The 26,215-nt window shown below is 34.8% G+C and overlaps 1 protein-coding gene across 1 annotated transcript in view; it reads right to left on the bottom strand.

Moving 5' to 3' along the window:
• LOC150109496 (metabotropic glycine receptor-like) overlaps positions 1–26,215 on the bottom strand; it is a 284,141-nt gene that overhangs the window by 243,112 nt on the left and 14,814 nt on the right. Inside the window, exon 2 of the mRNA XM_090408590.1 lies at positions 17,904–18,814. Coding sequence (XP_090264716.1) covers positions 17,904–18,805 — 902 coding nt within the window. The 5' untranslated portion in view covers positions 18,806–18,814. The remainder of the gene's footprint in view (positions 1–17,903; positions 18,815–26,215) is intronic.

Raw genomic sequence — 26,215 nt, 5'->3', positions numbered from 1 at the left:
AGGCAGTTTCCAACAGAGAACCAGTGGGGAGTTTTCGGCAGAGAACCAGTGGCAGTCGAGAGGTGGCGAGGTCCAGTTGCTGACAGAAGGAGAGGCGAAGCGCTGTTACTGAAGAGAGCCAGAGGCAGTCGGCGGAGAACCAGAAGCATATTGACCCAGAGAAACAGACTTTACGCGAACCCACGACAGAGGAAAAAAATTGGGAAGTCAACCGAAGCCAAAAGCCTCAGAACGATCTTCAAGCCTGTATGCTGAAACTTCTTGCCTGAGCTCTTGATTACCGGGAAAATTGCAGTCCAAGAACCGCTAATACTGCGATGAAACGCCCCTGAAGCAAGGCCTAAGATGAAAGAAGAACCATAGTGACTTTGATGCTGGACCTATGGAAGGTATCATGACAAAGAGCCTCCGTAATGTGTCCAATCTCTAATGTACATTCTTTTTGTAATCTAGGAGATATGTCATAGATGGACTGATAAGAAATAGAAATAAAAAATATCTATAAGAGAGTCCTCTGATTGCCATAACTAGCTAATCTCTTTATGAGTAATTTAGTCTCGGCAATTTGATTTTTTAAACAGAGAAATAACAGAGTAATTATATATATTGTATAGTCATTTAATATTGAAAAGGGAAAGTTTGTTTCTTTATACCAAAAGTACAAAGGATAGGTAGAGAAAGAAACCTCCATATCGCTTATTTAATGTACTTTGTTTTTTATGTAAATAAATGTGTTTTAATTATATGTTAATAGAATGCTGCCTAATTGTTTATTTTACAATGCACTGTTCCTAAAAAAACGGACTTGTGAGCTGGAAACGAAGTGAGATAGACGAAGCGTATACTTAAGTGCAAATAGACCACGACTGTTTGTGTAAAGTTTTACTGAAGGAATTTATGTTAGAGAAAGAGAGAGAGAAATCAACCGGCCGTATTACTGAGTTTTATGCCAATTAAAAGATATTACTGGCGCAGTCTCAATAAAAATGAATTTTCTAGTATCCATAGGCATAAGATTCGTAGTATGAAAGATAGATAAACATAGTACGCAATGGAATAAGCAAGAAAGGTTACGGGAGAGAAAGTGTGCACTGCTAATTAGAATAACGGTATTTCAAAGGCACAGTAACCAAGCAAGCTTTATAAATAGCAACACACAGACTGCACTATCACAATGCCACTTTCAAACTCCATCCGTTCTCTTCTTTTTGGTGGAGGAAAATATTGCTTCCATTGACTTGGAAGTAACATTTTCCTCCACCAATTTATAGTGGCTACAAACACGTGACTCATTACATGGCACGATGCACCCTACCCATGGGGATGTTCACTGACTTCTTTCCATCAGTGTATCTGAGACTTCGAGATCATCTACAGTTGTGTGTGTTCATTAACAGCGTGCATGTAAAATATGGAAAGAGAGAGAGAGAGAGAAAAGGATCCAGAAAACTGTTTGACTACGTAATGTATTTAAATTAGAATAAGGTACCCATTTATATTTACAATCAGGAGAGTGAGAGAGAGAGAGAGAGAGAGACGGATGTTTTAAGCAGTATATTTAATTAGAATAATATCTATAGAGTATTTGTAACCAGGCTAAGACAAACAGCAGTTACCCTAAGTGAATCGTCTACATATATATATTTACTTTCCCTGGTTCACATAAGCAGACTTACTTCAAATAACTTATTTGCACTTCTTCATCACAAAGTTAAAACGTTTCTGAGAATTTTAGCTATTCTTATAGCTAAGGGGCATTTTATATTCGTCCGTATCAGATCGGGAGCATCGACCATTTACATATTGAAATATCACGAACTCGTTACTTGCTGTAAATTTAATATTCTCGTAACTTTGCCAACCTAAAACATCAATTCCTAATCTGACATTTCCACATATATAATCGGGGGGGGGGGGGTTATCGTGTACTATATATGAGACTCCACACTTGGAAGGGCACACAGAAATCTTAAGTTAATGCTCGTGAACTTCAATGATGTAAAAAGTTTGAGTATTGTAATATGTTATCGCTTCAAATACAATATGCCTATGTATAAAATTTGTGGGGACAGAAGGATCCAAAAATCATAAAATTTCATGCGAAGCTTGATTCGTCCTTCCATTACAGAGCTTTCCAAGCTTGCACGTCCAGCTGTACACGCTGTACACGCCTACAATTTTTTTTAGAACAACGGCAGGTTTCAATTAAATATATTTTCCCCTTTATAAATCACTTTCCTTTATATGAATAATTTTTATTTAGAATATGATCTGTCTCCACCATAACTCTAAATCTGTCTTCTGCAGATTTAGAGTTATGGAAGTTACTATTCTCCAAGGACACACACACACGCTCTTAAACCAAACGTCACATATCTCAACACAATTCTGGATGCCTTCTGACATAAAAATAAATAAAAATAATAAATAGAAAAGATGCACACAGTAATATAGGTTATCCTATATTTTCTTAACTATAAATTTCGCTATTTCAAAAAAAAAAAAAAAATCAAAATTAAAAGGTATAACATAAGATGACGCAAAAATTAATTTTAAAAATAAAAAAGAAGATTGTAAGATCTTATTAAGGTGATATTATTAACCCAGCCATGCTGAGTGAAAACTTGGCATGCCGTTCCCAAGGCCTGGATAAATGGGGAGGATTGAGCACAGGGCTAGCAACCTAGTCTTAGAGAGAAAAAAAAAAAAAGAAAGTGACGGATAACTTATCAAAACACAAATTTAGATTGGGATGTTGGAACGTCAGAACCATGTTTGAAACAGAGAAAACATACCTAGTCTCGATACAGAGTAAATTAACAAAAGATACAGAGTAATTAACGAATAAATAAAAACAAGCGCAAGAAACGATAAAAGAAAACACATAAGAATCTAGCACAAGAGACAGGGGATGCTGCAAATACAAACGACACCAGAAGGTTGTGCGATATAACAAGGAAATTAAGTAGAAAAAGAAATAAATGGATAGTTCCCATTTCCAATAAACAAGGAAAATTGTTATTAAATGAAAATGAACAGATAAATAGACGGGTGGAATTCTTTTCGGAGAAATTTCAAGAAATGGCGACCAAATTCTACAATAAACGAACAAAATGTAAATTTGAACGAAATAACAAAAATAGAAATTATAAAAGCAATAACTCAAATCAAAAAGGTAAAGCACCGGGAACAGATAACATACCAGGCGATATACTAAAAGCAAATCCAAATTTATAGCAGAGATATTATATCCCCTTACTAAATGAGATATGGCAGAAAGAAGAGTGGCCTAAGGAATAGAATAATGGATTACTGGTTAAATTACCCCAAAAAAGGGAACCTATCGGAATGCAAAAACTGGAGAGGTATAACACTGCTGAGTGTTATAAGTAAAATAAAGATAATATTAGAAAGAATTAAAAGAAAAATAGAAAACAACTAAGACCAGAACAGGCAGGATTTAGACCCAATAGATCAGGCACCGACCACATTGATACTTTGCAAATTATCATAGAACAATCATTGGAATGACAGGCAAGCTTATATTTAAACTTTATCCATTTTGAACAAGCTTTCGACAGCATAAACAGATCTTCGCTATGGAAACTGCTTAGACATTATGGACTCCCAGAAAAATTAATAAGAATAATTTAAAAAATGTATCAAGATTTTGAAATTAAAGTAATACATGGAAATACTCTCTCAGAACCATTTAAAACAAAGCCGGGAGTAAGGCAAAGTTGTATACTCTCCCCTACAATGTTTTTAATTGTGGGTGATGAGAAAAGTATCTCATGGAAATACAGGATTACAATGGTTACTTCAAAACCAACTCCACCATCTCTAGTTTTGCAGACGATATTCGCTTACTTTCACAGAAGCATTAACATATAGAACAAAAAACAACAACACTTGTAGAAACAGCCAAAAAAGTTGGTCTTAGGATAAATAAAAATAAAACAATGTTGATGAAAATAAATGCAAAGCGAAATAAACAAATAACAAGAGAAGAAACACCGCTTAAAGAAGTAGAACAGTTCACATACCTTGGTTCAATAGTATCAATAAAAGGAAGAACTACAGAAGATATAAATAGAAGGAAACAGCTTGCTTATTCAACTTTCAACCCACTTAGAAATATTTGGAAAAACAAGAACTTGTCTATAAAAACTAAAATGAGAATATTTAACTCAAATGTAAAGACAATATGTATGTATGGGTCAGAAACGTGGATTATTATGCAAAAAAATTTAGTTAACAATGTCCAGGTCTTCTTAAACAAGTGTTTAACAATAATAGTGGGAATATATTGGCCAAAACAAATATCACAAGAAGAATTATGGCAGAAAACAAACCCATGTTGCAATAGATACGCGAAAATGGAGGTGGTTGGGGCATGTGTTGAGGAAAGGAGATAAAATAATACTAAAACGGGCTCTGGATTGGAACCCACGGGATAAAAGAAGAGGAAGGCCAAGAGAAACATAGAAGAGAACAATACTGAAAGAAATAGCAAATATTAATAAAAACTGGAACCAAATAAACACAGAAGCCAAAAACAGTCCGGTGGAAAATGGTGTTCCCAGGTGGAATGAAGAGGATTAAGTAAGTAATTAGATAAGAGCCTCCGTAGCTCAGTCAGTATAGACGAAGCTCTTTGGTCAGTAAAACCTGGGTTCGATTCCCGTCCATGAAGTGAGGAACCTTTATCTGGTCTCTTTCGACTAAATATGAGTTAGCCAGTCTCATACGGAGGTAGGAGGTTTTTTTCCACCGGAACTTGGAGTTTTTCGGGGTTTACAGTTATAAATACTTACGGCTCAGCCATATGACGGTCTCAATCCCGGATAAAATGGGAAGGGTTGGGGAAAACAGTGGTGAACTACTCTGTAAAAATCTCACTAGAAGACTTTATGGCAAGAACAAACCTTGTCTACAAAGTCACCAAGAGTCGGACACGACTGAATGGTTAAATCATCGTCATCATCATCATAACAATTGGTACCTTTTTTATTGTTTTCAATTTTGTTGAGAAGCGAAACTTTAGTATAATATAATAATAATAATAAATAAATAATTAGACTAGTAGCTAATTATTATATCTATAGTATAGTGGTATGATATATATGAGGATTGACTGCACAGAAAAGCGTGATAGGCCAAGGGTTGATGACATCTGTATTAGATTATTAGCACAATGCGATGGGGCGTATGCTTTGCGATTAGATGGCCAAACCTAACCACTGCTCGCAATATGCAAGAATATTGAAAATTTCGAGATATTTTGATGATTTGTTGCATCAGCAAGATAAAATGTATAAAATCGAAATTACTACGAAATTTTCTCGGACATGAGTCAGCATGGCTGTATAACGTAGATGAGACCACGGATTTCCTTGTTTCTCCTGATCTTTCTCTCTTCTAAAAATTTTTTTCAAAAAAATATTTATTATAGTTTTCCTCCAAACACATTTTTATGTGTTTGCGAGGTAAGGATGCTCTCTATTAACATGGAACTTTTTCAAGCCACTTCAGGCTTCCAAAAGGCAAGACGGTGGGCGCACAGCGGTCGATGAAATTCATCACAACCATCCATACTCATGACGGAATTCGAACCTGCAATCTATTGGTTGGAAGCTCCACCAACCACTCAACTAACCGGCTGACGTATACCTATATAATAAGCTGTATAAGCTTAATAATAACTTATTAAACTTGCCTATGGCGAAAATAACGGGTTTGTTTCACAAATCCATTATTTTCACCAACTTCATTATTTTCACCAACTTCGTGTATTAAATTAAAATAAAATAAACATTAATTCATAAGGAACGAATGTTTAAAAAATCAAATATTTCGATTTCTATTTCTTGAAAGTGTTAAATGTGTCTGTATATTCTAATCATTTAGGAATGGAAGCTTCTAAATGTATTCTCTGTAAAGCCATTGTTTTGTGTATTCTCCTTCCAAGAGGAAGGGAAGGAAAGAAAAAAAAAACGCCAAAGGGACACCAGGGTTAGTAACCACTACTGCTTTACCGCAAAGGCTGCGGGTTCAACTGAACGACTGTATAACTCCTCGAGTTTATAGTAGCTTATCATAAACAGAAGGAGAGAAAGAGAAAATAAACTTTCGATTTTTTGTGTGCTTTTTGGATTTCAGTAATACGTTCATTATACTATTTCTTTCTTGTATGTTTTCCTGGTATGAATTGTTTCTAAAATTTACCGCTTAATATAATAGTAATGCCTAGTGTTTTTGTGATGCCTTCTCTCACCACAACCATCCTCCACCTTCGAGTGAAACGTCTACTTTGTTTCGACATCGTACTGTAAAATATAGACGAAAACGTTGATATGAAAGAAAACAAAAGAAAACAGATTACTCCACTTGTATGCAATTCTTTACCACGAGATCTATCTTGGTCAGAAGCTCGCAAGCTTAAATATGCCAAATTTTCTTTGTGCATCTTAATTAAGTTGGAAGAGAATGGTTTGCAAACTGTCAGTCAGCTTGAATTTGTGCTACGGTTCTTTATTTTTCCCCCAACTCCGCCTTGCAATACAACTCATTGCTTGACTAATAAAACCGTAGTTTAAGCATAAATTACATTGATTTTTTTTTCCTTTTCAAGCGGTAAGTAATGCAATTATAGACAATTTTTTATGACTCATTTCTTCAAGTTGTAATTATTCCTTTATTTGTGTTCTCTTTTTCTATTTTTATGGTACTGATTAAAATGGAAGAAAACAACTCCGTATCACGCCATTATAAATATTTATGTTTCTGATTATATATTAAAATAACTATAAATAATTCTATTACCTTTTCTCTCTCTCTCTCTCTCTCTGTGTGTGTGCGCGCGCGCGCGTGCGTGTGTGTGTGTGTGTGTGTGTGTGTGTGTGTGTGTGTGTGTGTGTGTGTGTGTGTGTGTGTGTGTGTGTGTGTGTGTGTGTGTGTGTGTGTGTGTGTGTGTGTGTGTGTGTGTGTGTGTGTGTGTGTGTGTGTGTGTGTGTGTGAAGAATAATAGACTTTGCAAGCAATAAAGTGAAGTGAATAGACTTCGTTATATTGCTAGACTATTTCCGAACTCTTTCGTGTAAAATCTCAACTTGCTTGTTTTTCAGCTAACAGTGTATGATTTTGGAAAGGCAATAGCAAAAACGATTGTTTTTGCTGTTGCCTAAAGCTATTTTGAAATAAATATTACGGAGATAAGAAGATAAGCTATCACTTGGGCTGTCATAGCTTGAAAATATTCATAATCAAAAACTACATTATCTAGAAATTGAAGTAACTCTTCTATAATAACAACGACCCTGCATACGATTAAAAATAAGTAATATGTGGGTGTGCGCGTGCGTGCGTGTTCATAAAATGAGAAGCTTATAATCGCTATCTTTAATTTTAAAGGATATTTGTTCATCAAATTATTGACTGATTTTCTCCTAGTAAGAAAATTATTAATAATTGTCCTTAGAGAATAATATCTGGTACAAAGATGATGCATTTTAGGGCATTTTTAAGAAGCTTTTTATTTTCCTTGCCTGATGATAAAAAAGAAGAAAAAAAGAAAAGAAAACGAAATAAATCATCGTTTAGCAGAAGCTTACTAAAAATTGAAGATCATCTGAGAAGAAAGGCCATCATGAAACACAGATAGAATATATGAATACGAATATAGATATTCATAACGTTGAGTACACGCCAAATGGTTACAATGAAGCATTGTTTATCAATAAGCAAAATAAACAAATTTTAAACTAAGTAATCAATTATTAGGTTAAAAACTTGAAAACATTGAAAAGGATTATATTTAAAAAATATTACTGAAAATTTAAATTCTTAAAAATAACTGAAATATTTTATTCCAGTTAAGTGTTATAATTAGAAATATAATTGAATGTTTTGTTACAATCGTTTGCAATAAAGTCCGATATTAAAATTGACAAATTAAAGACGGGATGGAGTTTTTTTTATTTTTTTTATTGTGGTCCATTGATATTTTATTTCACTGAAATATGGCAACATTAAAAAGTTAATCACCACTGTAATAGATTTCAGTTTTTATTCAAACATTACGCTCTGTCGAAATCATCCTAAGTTCAGTCGCAACTGTTTGAAAATTTGAGCCTTTTTTTTTTATTGCTTGAAGCTTGAAGCTTGAGAGTTTTCATAATAAAAAGCGCAGCGGCAACATTGGGAAAGAAGTTATTTTGGAAAAATGAATTGAATTTAGAAAATATTTCTAAGAAATTGGCTCCCTAGATATTGTACGCTTTAAGCGATGCTTGTGTAGGATTCGGCTCTGAACCAAATAGATCAATAAAACAAACTGAAAATTGCAGGCTGGCGAAGCCTTTTTTTTTTTTTTGCACAAAATCATATTCATGTAAAATTCAGCATCTGCTAAAGGGACTTAAACATTTGGCAAATTTACTGAGTATCACATGAATATGATTTCTTCACCTTTGCCTTACTTTACCACACTACCTTAGTATTACATTGCTGCACATTTGCCAGGGGCTCCGGTATTTATTACTGTATTTCACTTTTTTAGTAATATTTTTAATTTCAATAATTAAGCTTCGCCATAGTTGTTAGTTTTGTAAAATGATAAAAGAACAGTTCTTGGAGAAAGGCACACAAATCCGCATGCTGGTAACATTTTAATATATTAAAAGGCCTTTTCTTAAGCGAAAATTAAATAATACACTGCTTGGGACCTTAACAGGATGTAGAAGGTCCTTTCGCTGCTATGATTACGACAATCCTACGGGGCATACTTTCCACAAGCGTATGATAGCGAGCAATGGGAATTTTTAACCATTCTGGACTGTTGTGGGGCAGACGTCCATTGACCTCACCCGACGCTTCATTTATCCCACAAATGTTCCCTAGGGGTGAGATCAGCGCTCTGTAGAGGCCAGTCAATTCTGGTGACGTTCATGTCCACAAACTATGCAGTTACGGCAGCAGCCTTATGACACAGTGCATTGTCTTGCTGAACAGTTCCATAGAAACACCGCAAAGATAAAGCATTGCATTGTCCAGAATCTTCAGACACCATCTCGGAGCTCAATGACCGTGGCATCACAGACAGAAGTCAGAAGCCAAACTAGGAAAAACAGGATCATACCATCCCACCTCTGCTTCCGAATTTCATAGTTCGGGTTACGCACACTGGTAAAAAATGTTCACCGGACATCGGCCACACCTGTCCATCTGCTCGGTTAGAGAGTGTAGAGTGATTCGTTTCTCCCTAGCACAGCATTCTAAGCTTCTGCGTACCACTGTACTCGCTCTTTGCACTACTGAAGACAACGCTTATGTTGGTTCAGGTAATGTGGGGCTTGCATATTACGGGTTACCGTAGAAACCCATGTTGCAAGCCTCGTTTCTAAATGTTTTTGTGCAGATTCGTGTTCCATTCGATTTCCGGAACTCCGCATTCAACGTGTCGATTGATAAATGGTGGTTTTTACATATTATCCTTCGTAGCATCTCACGGTGATGTTCGATGAGTGCGGTGGTAGTCCATGGAGGGTAGCACTTGCATTTGACTCTCTGCGATTCCATCTCGGTATGGTATCACTGATTGTTGAGCTGGAATGGTCCATTTTGTCAACAATTTGCCGAACGGATAGGCCTGCAACCTGGCATCCTATCGCAATGCCGCTTTCCAACTCTGCCAGTTACCTTTTTGTAGCCATTCCACCAGAACACAGTTGCACTGACTTGGGACCATCCTATTCCTACAATTAACAGCAGCTACAAACACGTGATTCGTTACATGCCACGATGCATTTTGACCATTGGGGATGTCTGTTAACTTCTTTCTAAGCAGTATATGGCTTGCAATATTTTCATCACAATGTGCATAACATACTCTTTGTCATATTAAGTTTTATATTTTGTTTAAATTTGTTTAAATCCGATCGGCAGTATAGGTAAAATATTCTACCAATCTGTTTGTATCAATCTGCAAGATCGCTACACCAAAGTTATTTACTATTACACTCCCCGGTTTTTCATCTGTGAACAACTCGGCATTCCCTTTTGTTTTGGATCCACCTTTATATGGGACTATTTTATCTTTCTTCCACTCTCTTAATACCTTGCTGGTGTTGAGATTTAAACATCCTGATCAAAAACATTGAAAATTCTTTTGCAAGTTCCCATAGTTGCATTCACATTGAGGTTTTCATATCTTAAGTAACTCCAGTTCATCGACCACATATCTGTCCTACTTTTCCAGTCCGTCATTTTTTTTAATATAATACCATAATCATGCTGGACTACGTTATACATAATTCTAACACTTTTTTATATGTTATGTGGTTCGAAATATTGAAAAAAAAATGTATTGTCCCCGAAAAGCAATCTGAAAAAATAAATGAAAACAGAAATAAAATTTAGACTTGATTAAAATAAAAAAATTAAAAAAACTTCGAATTATTTGCTTTTTTGCACTATTTATTTGTTAATATACTGGAATTTTAAAATGTGTTAATAAAGAACAACTACAAAAAAAAACGTATACAGTATTGTGCATGTTCATTTCTATTTAATATTGTTATTCAGTTTTAGTCTTCATCAAATAAAAGTAAGTAATAATCATATGAACAAGTTCATACCACAGATATACAAAACAAAGTTCATAGAAATCATCAGGAGATAAAAAGAAGAAAGATGGATTTTTTTCCCCATTTCTTTATAGCATTTGGTACATTGAAGCTATTATTATTATTATTATTATTATTATTATTATTATTATTATTATTATTATTATTATTATTATTATTATTATTATTATTATTATACACTTGAACACGATATACTACTCACCAAACTATACTCAATAGGTATAAGAGGAACACTGCATACATGGTTCAAGAACTACCTCTCAAACAGAACACAAGTAACAAAAATAGGTACATGTCACAGTCGGAGTATACAAATAAAACACGGTGTACCTCGAGGTGCCATATTATCACCCACTCTATTCAACATATACATTAACGATGCAATATTCTGCAATACTACATTTCAAAAAGCAGTTATCCTTTTCTTCTCTGACTTCTTTAGATTCCAAGTCTCATATCAATAAGTCGCTATTGAAAAAACAGCTGCATCCAAAATCCTCGATTTTGTTCCCATGGAGATAGATCCATCCTTCCAGATTTTAGAAAAATTTCTGATTGTTATTTGCCATTCCTAACCTTCTTCTGACTTCTTCTGAACAGCAATTCTTCACATTAATAATGGATCCCAGGTACTCAAACTTGCTGACTTCCTCAATTCTTTTTTTTATTATCCCAAGGTATTATTACATCAGATCATAGAGGTCAAGTTCATATATTTTACACAGCACCTTTTCTGGGTTGTTATAAAATTCACATTTGGAAATATTCATACAATTTAGTAAATGCATTGGCGATGCTTCCTCGATGTTACAGATTTTATAGACGGGGAAGAATTTTATGCCATTGCTAAACTTGATTGGTCTTTGTGGCCAGTTTTGAGGCGAGAGATCATGGTAGTGGCACAGCGATTAAACTTGGAGTTGATGGTAGCTCCTGGTTTTTCTGTTGAATATCAGTGGTGAGTCATGTCCTGGAGAATCGTTCTTTTTATGTTTTCTTTTTGAGTGGTTTTAAAAAGATCTTGGAGTTGATGGTAGCTCCTGGTTTTTCTGTTGAATACCAGTGGTGAGTCATGTCCTGGAGAATCGTTCTTTTTATGTTTTCTTTTTGAGTGGTTTTAAAAAGATCTTGGAGTTGATGGTAGCTCCTAGTTTTTCTGTTGAATACCAGTGGAGTCATGTCCTGGAGAATCGTTCTTTTTATGTTTTCTTTTTGAGTGGTTTTAAAAAAGATCGAAATCTGTGGTATCACTTAATGTTGCAGCCATTTTTTGCTACTTTATTTACAGTTTCATTTCTCTTTAATCCCACATGGGATGGAATCCATTGGAAAATTATTTCGGAATCCTTATGTAGTTTGTTTATGTTTTTGCTATGTCTCTTAGCATTTCTTGATGGCTGGTGTAGCAGTTCTTAATAGCTTGAAGGGCTGCTAAGGAATCTGTGAAAAATATAAATTCCTTTGGGTTTTGTTTATCCAAATGTTGGAGTGGTGTGTTAATGGTTATTAATTCTGCATGGTATGAGTTGCATCCATTACTATTAGTTGTTTTTAGTTCTATATTTTTGACAGCGAAGGATGAGTATTCCACTCCCAGAATTGCCATTTGGATTTTTGGAGCCATCACTGTAGATCTTTATTCAGTCAGGTCCATATTCCATTATTTTTGAAAGAGCTCATGATCTCAATATTTCAGGGTTTTCTAGGCTTTTTTCTCATGTTTCCCTATTTCAAAATTGATAACTATATTTTTCCTGTCTTGATTTGGAGGAAATGCTGGGTAGTTGGCTACTTTATTTGTACAATCCAAGAGGATTTGATTTTCCATGATTTCATGCATTGTTGATTTTTTCTTTATTCTGTTTGTGGGTTGCCAATTTTTAAAACATTCACTTGTTCTATGATGTGCAAGGTTGGCTCTTTTTCTACAAATTCAGTGAGATTTTCTTGCCACCTAATTTTTAAAGGAACAAGGTTGGATTCGAATTCTGCTATTTTTCCAGGAGTTGTATTCCTTAGTCCACATATGATTTTAGCTGCATTTTTCTGAATTTTTATAAGCTTGTCTAAACTGGTCTGTGATGTTTTCCAGATAGGCGAAGCATATTCCATTATGGGTCGGATAATAGAGGTGTATGTGATTTTTAAGGTTTAAGCATCGGCTTCCCCACGCTTTACCTGAGATACTTTTCATGATATTTAGTCTTCTTTTTTGCTCTGACTGCAACATTGTGGATATGTTTATTGAAGCTTAGTGATGGATCCAGAGTAACTCCTCAATTCTTTCTCCATTAAGATACACTTGTTAATCAAGAGCTATCCTGTTTGTATTTCCTTTGAGAACCATAATCTTTGTCTTGCTAGGATTGAGTGAGCTGAAGTTCTCTGTTCTTACTAGATTTGTTAAGGATTCGTCCTAGTTCGTCCTTGTCATTACAAAGAAGTACGGTATCATCAGCATACATGAGAGTAGTGATCAATTAACAACTGTCCTAACTGCTGTCTTGAGCTCATCCATTGCTACACGCATGAGGTCCTCAGTATATACTAAACAAGTGAGGAGAAGGTAGACATCCTTGTCTAACTTTCCTTCTAACTTGAAACCAAACAGTTAATCCAACACCTGTTCTTGCGTGGCCTCTTGCTCCCTGTACAGGTTAGCTATCAGCCTGATAATGTGTTGAGATTAACCCATTCTTTTCATTACTTCCCACAATTTCACACGCTGAACACAGTCAAAAGCTTTAGAGTTGTGTGTGAAACACATTACCATAGGGAGTCTAAATTCTTTATACCATTTTATAATCGATCTAAGGTGAAAGATTTCTGATACCCTTACGTTTCTTAAAACGATCTTTAATAAAATCTTGCTTGCATGAAATATTGAACTAATAGTTCTATAGTTCTTGCAATCCTTCATATCTCTCTTCTTATTTAGTGGCAGGAAAACCGACTTCTTTCAGTCTCTAGGCCATGAAGGATATCTCCCATATCCTTGTAATCAATCTATGAAACACTCTTATCCCTTCATCCCCTGTAGCTTTAATCACGCTACCGGCCAAGACATATATATACGTCCAGGTTACCATGGATGCGAAGTGCATATTAAAATTGTAATACCATTGACATTACATTGAAATATATGATGGATACGAAGCGTATGAGGAGGCGTATTTGATCCATAATGGCTGGCAATGTGGTTAATTCAATCTACTGGGATTCCATCTGCACCGGGGCCTTATTACTATTAAGCTGTTTAGCTGCTCTTTCAACATCATGCCTAAGTGGAGGAGGTTCCAAATCGAAATTTTCCTAGTGAGAGGACTCATCCAAATTTTCGTTATCCTCTCTGTTTTACAGTTCCTCACAATATTCTTTCCATCCCTGTTTGATTTTCAGTTTTATGTTAGTACTGCTCCATTCCTGTCTTTGATGACATTCAAGTTAAACTAGCTAATGGAATCGTAATATTAGGTTATAACCAACACCTTCTCTGGGTTTCTGCTTTTATTTATTTGATGGAAATAAATAATTTGGTGTGTTTAAAATTTTCATTATTCTTTCTGTATTAGAGTCAAAATGTTTTTTTTTTATTTAAACAATTTACTATAATTAAATGTGTATTTTTTTATTTAAATAGATTTTTCCGAAGTTATCTCTCCATCAAATGTTTCCGGAAAATACTACTTAATTTATTTTAATGCTGTAGTATTAAAATAATTCGGACGTGTTAGAGGCTGAATTGGAATGTATTATTGAAACGTATTTTGGCAGCTAACCTGCGATTGGTTGATTTCCCACTGCTACTTGGATTTCATTTGGAATTTTTGCGCTAATAAATGCATCTAAACATGACACCCAGCCATTGAATTCTTTGGAAATATTATTGTATTGCTCATGACCAGACATAGCGCGTAAGTCAATATAATCACGAAGTAATGGCTCCGTCCAAACAAATCAATGTTTATGTCGCCAATTAAGATAAAATTTTCATAATTTATGTCGTGTAGAACGCTGTCCAGTTCTTGTGAGAAGCCGTAAAAGATGTAAGAGTTAGACCCATAAAGAGTCGTTATATTATAATTATATTTCTCTGAGTGTATGTAAACAATCTCAGCCGTGTTCGTTACTATACAAATAACATGATTAACTGCTAAAGCTTGTCAAACAAAAAACCATTAATCATCCAGATACGTTATAATCGCCACACTGATAATACTTTTAAAAAAAAATTCTCTAAATAGCGTACCAGCTTCTGCCTCTTTAATACATATTTCTTCTACGTATTAAGATATGAACATTATAATCTAATATTGTGTATTCCATCATTTTATCTCTTAGCTATACATTTATTAAGAGTAATTTCATAAATATCCACGTTCTCAATATCCAACATTGCCAGTTAATCAAGTACGTCTTTCATTCTTCTTACAGTTTTTGAGGATCTTTCTTCACCATCTTCACCACTTAATAAACTGTAATCTTCAAACTATTCGCTCTATTTGAATTTTATAATCAGGGATTTATGCTTAATTCTCTGTACATGGGGAGGAGGATAGCATGCGGCTTCTATTAGTATCTTATCATTAAATTCATCTGAATTTTTGCTTGAGATCTGATCTCCTACACGTTTTCATTGGCTCCCGGGTATACCTACAATTTCCAAATTTCTATTAATTGTGTGTTTGAGATGGTTGTTTGCAATTACGTTGAAAGCAGCTGAAGCCATCAAACCATTATAATCATGTCTGTAAACTGTGTGTGTGTGTGTGTGTGTGTGTGTGTGTGTGTGTGTGTGTGTGTGTGTGTGTGTGTGTGTGTGTGTGTGTGTGTGTGTGTGTGTGTGTGTGTGTGTGTGTGTGTGTGTGTGTGTGCCTACCAGTTTTAGAAAATAGAAGGAGGGAAGCTAAATAACACTACTTATTCCTTTTGAGAAATAAAAAGATGCCAGAGGATTTATTCTTTCTTAATTTTTACTCTCTCTCTCTCTCTCTCTCTCTCTCTCTCTCTCTCTCTCTCTCTCTCTCTCTCTCTCTCTATATATATATATATATATATATATATATATATATATATATATATATATATATATATATATATATATATATATATATATATATATATATATATATATATATATATATATATATATATATATATATATATATATATATATTTCGGTTCTCGGCCTAACAATGAAAAAAACGAATTTATAATTTCAAAATCATTTTTATTTTTCAACATAATCTCCCTTAAGATTAATACATTTATTCCAGCGATGCTCCAGCACCATTATCCCGTCCCTGTAGTGGTTCTCACTAACATCTGCAAACTACCCTTCTACAGCTGCAATCACCTCTTCATTCGAGACCAGCGAGGAAGAGTTTTTAGTTTTGGGAAGAGATAGAAGTCAGAGGGTACCAAATCTGGGGAATAGGGTGGATGTTCCAACAATTCACAGTGCAGATCCCTTAATTTTCCCATTGCCAAAACACTTTTGTGGGCAGGTGCATTTTCCTGATGAAAGATGTGTTTTTTTCTTCAACCGGGTCTTTTCTCACGAATTCTTATATCTAATCTAGTTAAAAGATCGGAATAATATTCCCCGGTTATTTTTTTACCCTTTTCAAGATAATTAATAAACAAAATGCCTTTTAGCATCCCAAAACACAGATGCCATGACCTTTCCTGCTAATGGAACCGACTTTGTTTTCTTTGGTGCTGAACAACCGACTTCTGTCCACTGTTTTCACTGCTGTTTGGATTCCGGTGTGTAATGGTGAATCCAAGTCTCATCCATAGTAATAAATAGACGCACAAAATCAGCTTTATTCTTGTTAAAACGCTCCAAGCACTGCTCAGAGATTTTCATGCGAGTGCATTTTTGATCTGCACGGCACCCATTTTACGCAAAGCTTTTTCATTTGCAATTCTTCATGCAAAATATATTCTACACGTTCTTTTGAAATGCATATAATCTCAGCAATTTCACGCAGTTGACCCGTCGGTCATCCAATACCATATAGTGCACTGATTGATGATTTCTGATGTTGTTACACTTTTTGGAAGTCCTTCACGTGGATCATCTTCAAGGCTGGTACGGCTACGTTTAAACTCGGCAGCCCATTTCTTAATCGTCGAAAATGAAGGAGAAGAGTGCCCATAAACTTGTATGAACTTCGAATGAATTTCTTTTGACGTTAAACTTTCTTTTACAAAGAATTTTATAACCGCACGATACTCGATTTTATCCATTTCAAGGGATACAGACAACACATCTGCTTCAGACAGTTGTATAAAACAAACTACTTGATGGAATAACTTGCAATTCACATGGATGCTTATGACAGATGTACCAACTTAGAAAAAAAATCTGGCCAATAGTGTTGCCATTTATGGTCGAGGCCGAGAACTTTTTAGATCACCACTTACATACACTTTAATGAATCCTGTGTTTCTCTTACCAGAGAAACTCGAGTTATGATTCCGTCAAAACAAAAACACAAATGATCTCTTCCAATAGTTTTACCCAACACTCGTGATGTTTAATTTTATTTTAGTTATTTTTAGATAAAATTTTTACTAATATTCTTAAACCCTATATTCAATATGTTTGCGGTCGGTAGTATATGGATGTTGACCAGTGGTTGCTTTAGTTCTGACATGTTGAGAGGAAAGTGAGGAACGGTAGTAGCTAGTTCGGTAGGACAATAAAATAATTTAGAAAAAGAGCACCTATGAGAAAGTGATTACAAGGAGTCTGTAAGAGAGGAATAACCTACTAGACAGATTATCCTCTTCTGTATACAAACGAGGTTCTTAAGGAAGCTTTGGATGCATCACATAAAATGTTTTTAGGTTTGTCGAATTTCAGATTTATATTAGGGAAGTTTAGCAGGAGAAAAGTAGTATTTTGAAAGAAAAAGAATTCGAGTTTTTTTTAAAGAGTGAGGAGGTTATAGATGTAAAACATTTCTGCCAGATGTGAAAATTAGCACAAGAAGGAAGAAACGATTTTGACTGGAAAAACGGAATATTATCAAAAGTAAGATGGAGTGAATTAGGATTTTTTTCTTTCAGGTAATACGATAAGACTGCGTTATTAAAGCATTTAGATTCACTAGGTTGTCTTCACCCCACTTGAGAATAGTGAAGAGATCCATCAGCAAAACCATGGATTGGATTTGAGGTTAGAGAAATTCGAAATGATTTTAAAATAAATAAAAATAATATAATAAATGTTAAACGATCTCTTACCTGAATGCAAAGCTGTCACCAGAGCGTCCAAAAAAGGGAGAAGAGTACGTCACAACCCACGTGTTGCCACCACCACAGTCAAAATAAGGCGACGTCCATAATCCATCTTCTGGTCCCACAAGCAAATCCGCTTTCCCAGTCAAGATGGCCTTCACGCTCGCTTTATAATCAAAACCAAATCTGCGTACAAAAATCTCAGTAAAATTCTTCAGGGCTTGTCTAGAAAACCAATCGGCCCCCTCTGCTGTCCTGTCATCGTAGCCTGGGTTAAAGGTCATAGCCAAATCCTTATGGATCACTTTTTCTTCGTGGCGATATGCAAAAGGACAGAATAAGGCGTTTGAAGACAAACTGCCGGGGGAACGAAACGCCCCTCGGTCGAAAGCAATCGAAGAACTGAACACTAAGGGATCGTTCTGGACATTGATTTGCACAAGGGTGTAGAAGATGTCGGGTTTCTTCAAGAATGTCATATTGTTGGACGACTTCAGATAGAAATTACTAAGAAGATTTGCCGTCCTGATCGTAGCGGTCACCAACGATCGAAACCGATCCGAAGACTTGTTGGGAAATTCATAACCGAAGTGTGTTAGGGAAGTGCGCGTACACGGCTGACCTCTTTCACTAAGCACCACCACAAGTTCGATGCAGTGAAGAATGGCAGACTGGAACTCTTCTCTCTCGATAAGCATCTGTACTTCTTCATTGTGTTGAGGGTGAACGCCCCCTCTTCGCCATCGGACATTCGGTAGCACGTGTCTCAAAGGTCTTCCATCACTAGAAAAGGTTAGGGTGTGCGTGGGAAAAAGGCGAGTGATATAATCTCGCGATCGAGCAGTCAACACCTGATACGGAAGTAGGCCTAACAATAGTAGCAATACCATGACTTCCATTGCATTCATCTTAAAAGACTGAAAAAGAATAAGAAAACATTAAAATGTGCTAAATATCCTATTCTATCTTTATATTGATATTGTTATGAAAGAGTATTTTAAAAAAAAAGAGGAAAGTCAATGTGAAACAAAATAAATAATAAATTAAAACCTTCTCTAACGTTCACCGATAGTTGAGTTCATGACAATCGATGATTTCGAAGACCTCGGGACAAGAGTATAGCAAACAGATGCTGTTGTCTCATAGTCGTTAAATCCTATCTAGTATTATTGAAACAGTGTAGATGTTACAATCTATATTTCTTCTTTCCCTTCCAAAATAATTATTTTCGACTCACCAAAAAACGTTGATTTCTGCTGTACCAATTATGACTTCATTTGCTTCTAACCGCTTTTCTACTAGAGGCCAAAGTCAGCATATTATGTCGATAATGCGTATGTTCTATGGCCGATTTCTCTATTTTGCAAGGTGAAAAAAAAAAACGAGTTTCCGAATAAAAATGCTGTAGAGGAAAACTCCATTGAAATCGGGTCACAAATCTTAAAATGAATGTGACTAATACGAAATAATACTCTAAATATAAACAGCCAAATTGTAAGCCAAGGAAAAAATCGTAATCTTTTTCCTCGTATAATGAACTAAATATGGAGAATATAAGATATAATAATAATAATAGTCAATAAGATTTTCAATTACTATGAGAACAGATGAATTCTATGTATTTTAGGACTTAGAATTAAAAAAAAATGGAAGTTTTTACAGCACACCTGGATTCTTTGTTACAAGCGTAACAAAACATAAGATTGTCCTAAATCATGTTCAATGATAGAAGAAAAAAAAAAAAAAATCCGGAATTAAAGTATTTACATATTATACTATAGTTACAAGAAGTGACAATTTCTTTATTAAAAATAATGTGAAAAATACACTCAAATTTAAAAGCACCTGTGTTTGTTATGTGTTTGAGGAACAGCAATTTCACATCATAATAGTATCCCATTTTTTCTGTTATTGTTTCTCCGTAACCACCATCCCCTGACGGAACCATTTACCTTGGTCCTCATTCACTGCAACCGGACTTTCAGAAAAAAAAAAAGTCCACATAAGAATGAAGATGGGAAATATTTAGTGCCATTCACCCCCCACACACACACTTCTTGTAGTAAATTGTAAAGTAATCAACTAGATGTTTATAATTTTTTCATTTTTATTGGTTGTGTGGTTTCGAGGTTTCTACTTTAATGAGTTCTATTTTCATCTTTTAATACTTTATTCATTTCGGATTCAATAACTATATCATCCTGAAGTATAGATTTTGAAAAAAAAAACGGTTTTCAAGCTTTTTTGAGTTAAACGTTTTTCATGAGATTCATTCAGTTCAGTTAATATACAAAGGTCCAAAAATATTTTTTGGACCTTTGTATAAACAATGTTTGATAAATCCTCCTTGCATATTCAATAGTTATTTTTAAATCGCCACAAATATTCCGCGGTAATCTTTGGGCATTATTACTTCCATCATCTGGGACATATTTTTACGTCTCCTTCGTACTTAGTGCGTATACAAGAGGTATGAAAGACTTCTTGTTGCTATGATACAATAGCTTTAAGCTTGTTTTGGAAATTATCGGTAAAGAAGAACCAATCCTTCAGCTCGGTTCATTATTCATCTCAAAATATGAAACTAGGATTCTATTTCTGACTTTAGAAACAGAAATTTTCATCCTTGAAGCTGATCACTTATATTGAAAGAGAGATTCAAGCGGTTCAGACTGCTGTTTAGAGAAATAACAATAGCAATATCGCTTAATTCTTTCCGTTCTGTCGAATTTGACAACTTCATTAATGCTTCCATCTGATGACAATGATTTCCTCTCCACACTGGAAGCAGAAGATTCATCAAAGTACCACAATATCTTGAGAAGATTGCGAAGCAGATGCTAGAAGATTTAAATAATAAGAATAATGAGGGATTTTTTGTTGTATTTTTTACAACCCTTTCCTTTGCGGGTTTAGCCGGTTATGGTCAAGTAACTTGGCTTCTTTGAAACGAAGTTAATGCTCTGAGAGAGAAAGAGGTTAAACCTCTCTGCATTATATTATGGTTGTCAATTGCATGTGTTCTTCTGGATAGTTTGTCGAATTTTCCTGGGGGGGGGGGGGGGAACTCTATTATCACTATATCAGGATTTTTTTTCCTTCAGGTGAAAACTTCTAAAAAAAGGTTCTTTGCATTCTAGACGGGATTGGAACCGAAGCCCTTCCAATTAAAAGGCATCGCCAAAATCAACTTAGTTAAAAATGAATTAAATCAGCAAAAGATTCAAACATTTCCGAACACGAGTGACAACAGTAGTAGGGGAGCCACTTCTGACCAGATCAAGATCAAGATAAGATAAGGAATCGTGACGTGATTGGTTGATGACGTCATTTTGAGTGACGTCATGAGATTGGAATGTTAGGAATTTCCCTGGGGGCATGTGTCAATGGCTTCAGTTCTTGTGTTTTGGTTAGCATATGGAATTGTGGATGATGGTAGAGATAAGAATTCGTGTTGTGATTGGTAGGACACTTTGAACCAGATGAAGATCAAGATAAGATAAGGGATCGTGATGTGAAAGTTTGTTGTTATAGAGAATGGAATGTTAGGAATTTCCCTGGGGGTATATGTGTCAATGGCGTCAGTTTTTGTGTTTTGGTTCGCGTATGGTATTATGGGTGAAGGTTGAGATAAGGATTCGTGTTGTGATTGGTGGACACTTCTGACCAGATCAAGATCAAGATAAGATAAGCAATCGTGATGTGGATGTGTGTTGTTATGAGATGTAGATAAGTGACGTCATTTGTTAGTTGTAAATAAGTGACATTATTGTTTTGAATGGAAAAGGGAGATATATTAGTGTATAAGGAATTGTGTCGTGATTGGTGGGACACTTCTGACCAGATCAAGATCAAGATAAGATAAGGAATCGTGATGTGAATGTTTGTTGTTATAGAGTTTGGAATGATTGGAATTTCGCTGGGGCCCTCCTCTGTCGGGGACATCACGTGGTGTGTTTGGTGATATTTAGAGATAAGAATCGTGACGTTATGTGTTTGGAAATTTCTGGGGAACATATGTCTCTCTGTGATATCACATGGTGTTTTGGTTTACCAATGGAATTGTGGGCGATGTATTTGAGATAAGATATCTTGGAATTTTTCCAGGGTGACACACGTCCGTCATTGTCGTCATGATTTGTTTGGTTGTCTACGGATGGATGTACTAATTTCCAATACATTATGGAGTATTTCTTTCCTGTTAAAGATAGGAATTCTTAGAGTGGAGCCGTGATGGCGGCAGTGTTTAGGGTTATCTGAATAATTTTATTATATGCTAATGACACTCAAACATACGGTTTTTTTTACTTCTATAGAATGACTGTACTAATTTTCCAATACATTTTTTGGGGTATTTCTTTCCTATTAATGGATGGGAATTCTTAGAGAATGTCGTGATGGCGGTCGTGTTTCGAGTTGTTCTGAATAATTTAATTATACTGGTGTCCCTTAAACACACACACACACACACACACACACACACACTAGGCATTAAAAGTCGCTAATATATCCATGTTGATACTCTAATATGTACCCTATGATTATTCTTATGTAAAAAAACCCATTCAGTATTAGACTTACGCTTTCCGAAACATATGAGTATTGATTATTGAAATTACAATTATCAATTGTTATGTTTAAGTTAAAAAAAATTAACATACATTTCTTTCCAGAATGGGAACATCTTGGTACTATGTTTTTCTGAATAATATAATTATATGGTGGTGTTTCTACGGTATTTTAAAATAAATAAATTAAAATTAAAGGACAGTTCAATGGATTACAAAACCTATTGTATGTATTCTAGAAATTCTAATGATAATTTAAATTTACTTACAGCTTTCCAGAATGGTTCTTCTAAATACGAATATTCCAAAAAAGGAAAAAAAAATATTCCAAAATAGTTGAATTTTATATCCAAACCACAACACAAACACAAAAACCACAAAGAACGAAATTTCTGTAAATGCTGTGACTCGAAATAGTTGAGTACTTCTTCCTTTAGATTACAGACCATGGATGCTATGTTATCGTCATGAGCAATATCCCCCAACGAGCGGTTTTCTTCAAATGGTCTTTCATGAAGATGACATGAGTCACATCCGTAAATTGCAGTATTGTTCAAAAGATAGCATTTTCTCAAGTTGGATATTTCTCAAATACTTACATATGACTAAGTGTTTAGCCTTGACATGTTTGCGATGACACATATCCTAAAATTATTCTTTCTTCGTTACCGTCGGTATTTATTGGTGTAGTAAATTAATGCTTACATTTAATTTTTATAACCAATATTGACTATTAATTTTACCTGCGTTTCCTTGTGCTCTTAACCTATTTCTGTAACTGAATTTTTTTTTCCCTTCTTTAGCATTAGTGATTTTAAGTAACGGATATGCGACAAACAAGGTTTTTGAACTCACCCTTGTGTTTTCTTTTAGAAATTTCTTTTGCCAGCACAACAAATAAATAGTTATTTCTTATTATTTCAAAATATTAGCTCTGTAATATATACTTTGTTAATTTCTATGTTACCTTTATTTGAATGTAATATTATTAACAAATGGGTCTGTAAAATAAAATAGTCAAATTCTTACAGTATTGTAACTTTTCAGGTGAAATCTTCTCCACTAAAATTCTGGCTATTAATTTAATACCCGATTATTCCTTTTGCTTCCAAGATTTGACGGTTTCTTGAAATATTTGAGGGCTTGCATGAACAAATAAGACTTTTAATTCGATGAATCAAAAAAAAAAGTCTTTGGTTACTTTGTGGCATGAAATTTCACAAGGGGGAAAAAAATGTTATCCTCCTTCTTAAATTTGTATAACACATCAACGACACCCAATTTGTTCATTTAAATTTACACATTTTATTTGAACGAAATATTATTTACAAATTGTATTTACTGAATCTAGCAATACAGAAAATAAATAAATTGAAAATATGTCAAAGGTTCTTCCCATGCTTATGGAATTGCCATCATGTGGTTTTGACAATGTGACTCTCATCTGAAAGTTTATTTTTCATTTGGTGTTCGTTGGGAATTTATTACTGTAGTAAACTTAAGGGTTGCATGTTTATATTTTTGAATCCAATACACATACTTCTGAGAATTATGAAAAGCACAGAATCTTTCGTTGTTTCCAAAAGCATTTAAAAGTACACGTTATGTTTTCACGTTTTGGGCATCCAATTTCATTTATATCAAGAACAGGCCTCCCTATTAACCTGGTTAATGTTTTTTATTTTTCTCTTCCTTTGGCAAGTAATATATGATATTTCCATGTTGATTCTATCATCCAATTTCTTAGTTTGTCCAAAGATAGTGAACCAATTTTCCACTTCAGCTGATGGTTATATTTTATTAACCAAGAAATGTTTTTTAACTCTTTCAGGTAATTCTTTCCAACTACAAGGTGATTTTATCAATGCATATCTTACATTAATTCCATCAGAAATACAAATTTCTTTAGGAAATAAATTTGAACTCTTATTCAAAAGAAATTGGCAGTCAATTATCCCAATGATATCTGAAAATTCGTGTTTTTCACCCACTGTCGATTTTTCATAATCGTTTTTCTTCATTCTTCTTGTTCTTCTTAGATTACTTCATATGGCACCACAAATAAATAGTTATTTATTATTATTATTATTATTATTATTTCACTGATTATTAGCTCTGATCATATACTTTATGGTAATTTTCGTTTACAAAATTCTAAACAATTTTTCACAAAGAAACTTTCAAAGAATTTGTGGCTCACCCATTATTTTTACATTATTACCAAACACAAAACACCACAACACAAAACAGCAGCTGCAGTGGATGAACGATTACCTTAATCCAAAGTCACTTGTATCTATGGTATTTTCTTATACAGGGTGTTCGGGATAAATTTGACATATTTATAATTAATTATATTTTTCCGTAAGTTACATGTATTAACACACACTTCTCTTCATTTAAAAGTTTGGACCCTTCTTCATTCATATACAAGATGTCAGAAAGGATGGATAGCTGGAACCCACCTGAATCATGGAAGAGAATAACTTGTATCATGATGATTCGTGCCCGCCATCAAAATAAGGATATTACGACTGCTGCCCAATGCTCCCTGAATACAGTAAAAACAATCAGGCATGAACTAGAGACTTGCAATGGTGACTACGAGGATGTAGCAAGTAGAAAGATCCCTAGCAGACGATCTGATTGCGTTCGTACAGCAGAATTCCTCGCAAATCTGCAGGAACAGGTGTTGAAGAACCCTGGCATTGGAATTCGGGCTTTGTTCGTGGAGTTGCTAACTGTAGTCAAGCCCTGGATAACAAGGGTAGCCAATGGTAGGCCGTATGTATGGCAGCAGGATTCGGCCCCTTGCCACACCTCTGGGAAACGTCAAAAATGGTTGTCTGAAAATTTCTACGACTTCACCAGTCCAAATGTTTGGCCTCCAAACTCCCCAGACCTTAACCCCATGGATTATTTTGTATGGGGCGCAGTTGAAAAAGACACCAATCGCACTTCCAGTAATACAAAAGCCCAGTTAATGGATAAAATTAAAACAGTTTTTGCGGCCCTTCCCAGGGAGACTGTAGCATCAGCTTGTTCGAGGTTCCGAAGCAGAATTGAAGCTGTGATCGATGCTAATGGTGGTTATTTTGAGTAAATCTTGTTGATAGTATTGTAATTAACTCTGCCTGTAATGTTTTTTTGTCAATTCATTAAATTTAATAGATACAAAGAAGATTTTCTTTTTCCTTACGAAACTGTCAAATTTATCCCGAACACCCTGTAGTACTGTTTACACTTACCATGCCCTACCCTGACCGTTCCTTCAAAAATGAACCTTTTGTGCAGGTGACTCAACGACATGTTTTCACATGCTGTTGGATATACTGTTGGTGTGTTTTTATCTTACTTTGTGTGGGGAAAGGTAAAATTGTATGTGTTATCTGGAGAGTACAAACACATTTTTTCTATACCAAACTTTAAGAGTTAAAGTCACGTTTTGGGTTAATTAGGTGCGCTCTCTCTCTCTCTGTAAAACAACCAAATTCTTACAGTTCGGATTTTCGATTATGTGAACGAATTGTTTTCAGATAACTCAAATAATGTCAATAGGTAGCATTAGACAATTTCTAAAATAATCAATACATGGATATTAGTTTTCAACACTTTTCCCCCATCCTGGCATTAATTTCACATTTGTGATTTTTTAAAAATAATTAAACAGAATTGCATTAAGATATAAAGTTGTGGATTTAAATATCAAGTTCTAATCAGAATAACTGACTAAAAATTCACTGTGGAAAA

The sequence above is a fragment of the Typopeltis vanoorti genome, chromosome 2 (genome assembly GCF_054136105.1).
Source record: "Typopeltis vanoorti isolate ZY-2024b chromosome 2, IOZ_Tvanoo_1.0, whole genome shotgun sequence".
Taxonomy (NCBI): domain Eukaryota; kingdom Metazoa; phylum Arthropoda; class Arachnida; order Uropygi; family Thelyphonidae; genus Typopeltis; species Typopeltis vanoorti.
Note: the sequence above shows the minus strand (reverse complement) of the source record. Positions and strands in the feature narration are given on the sequence as shown.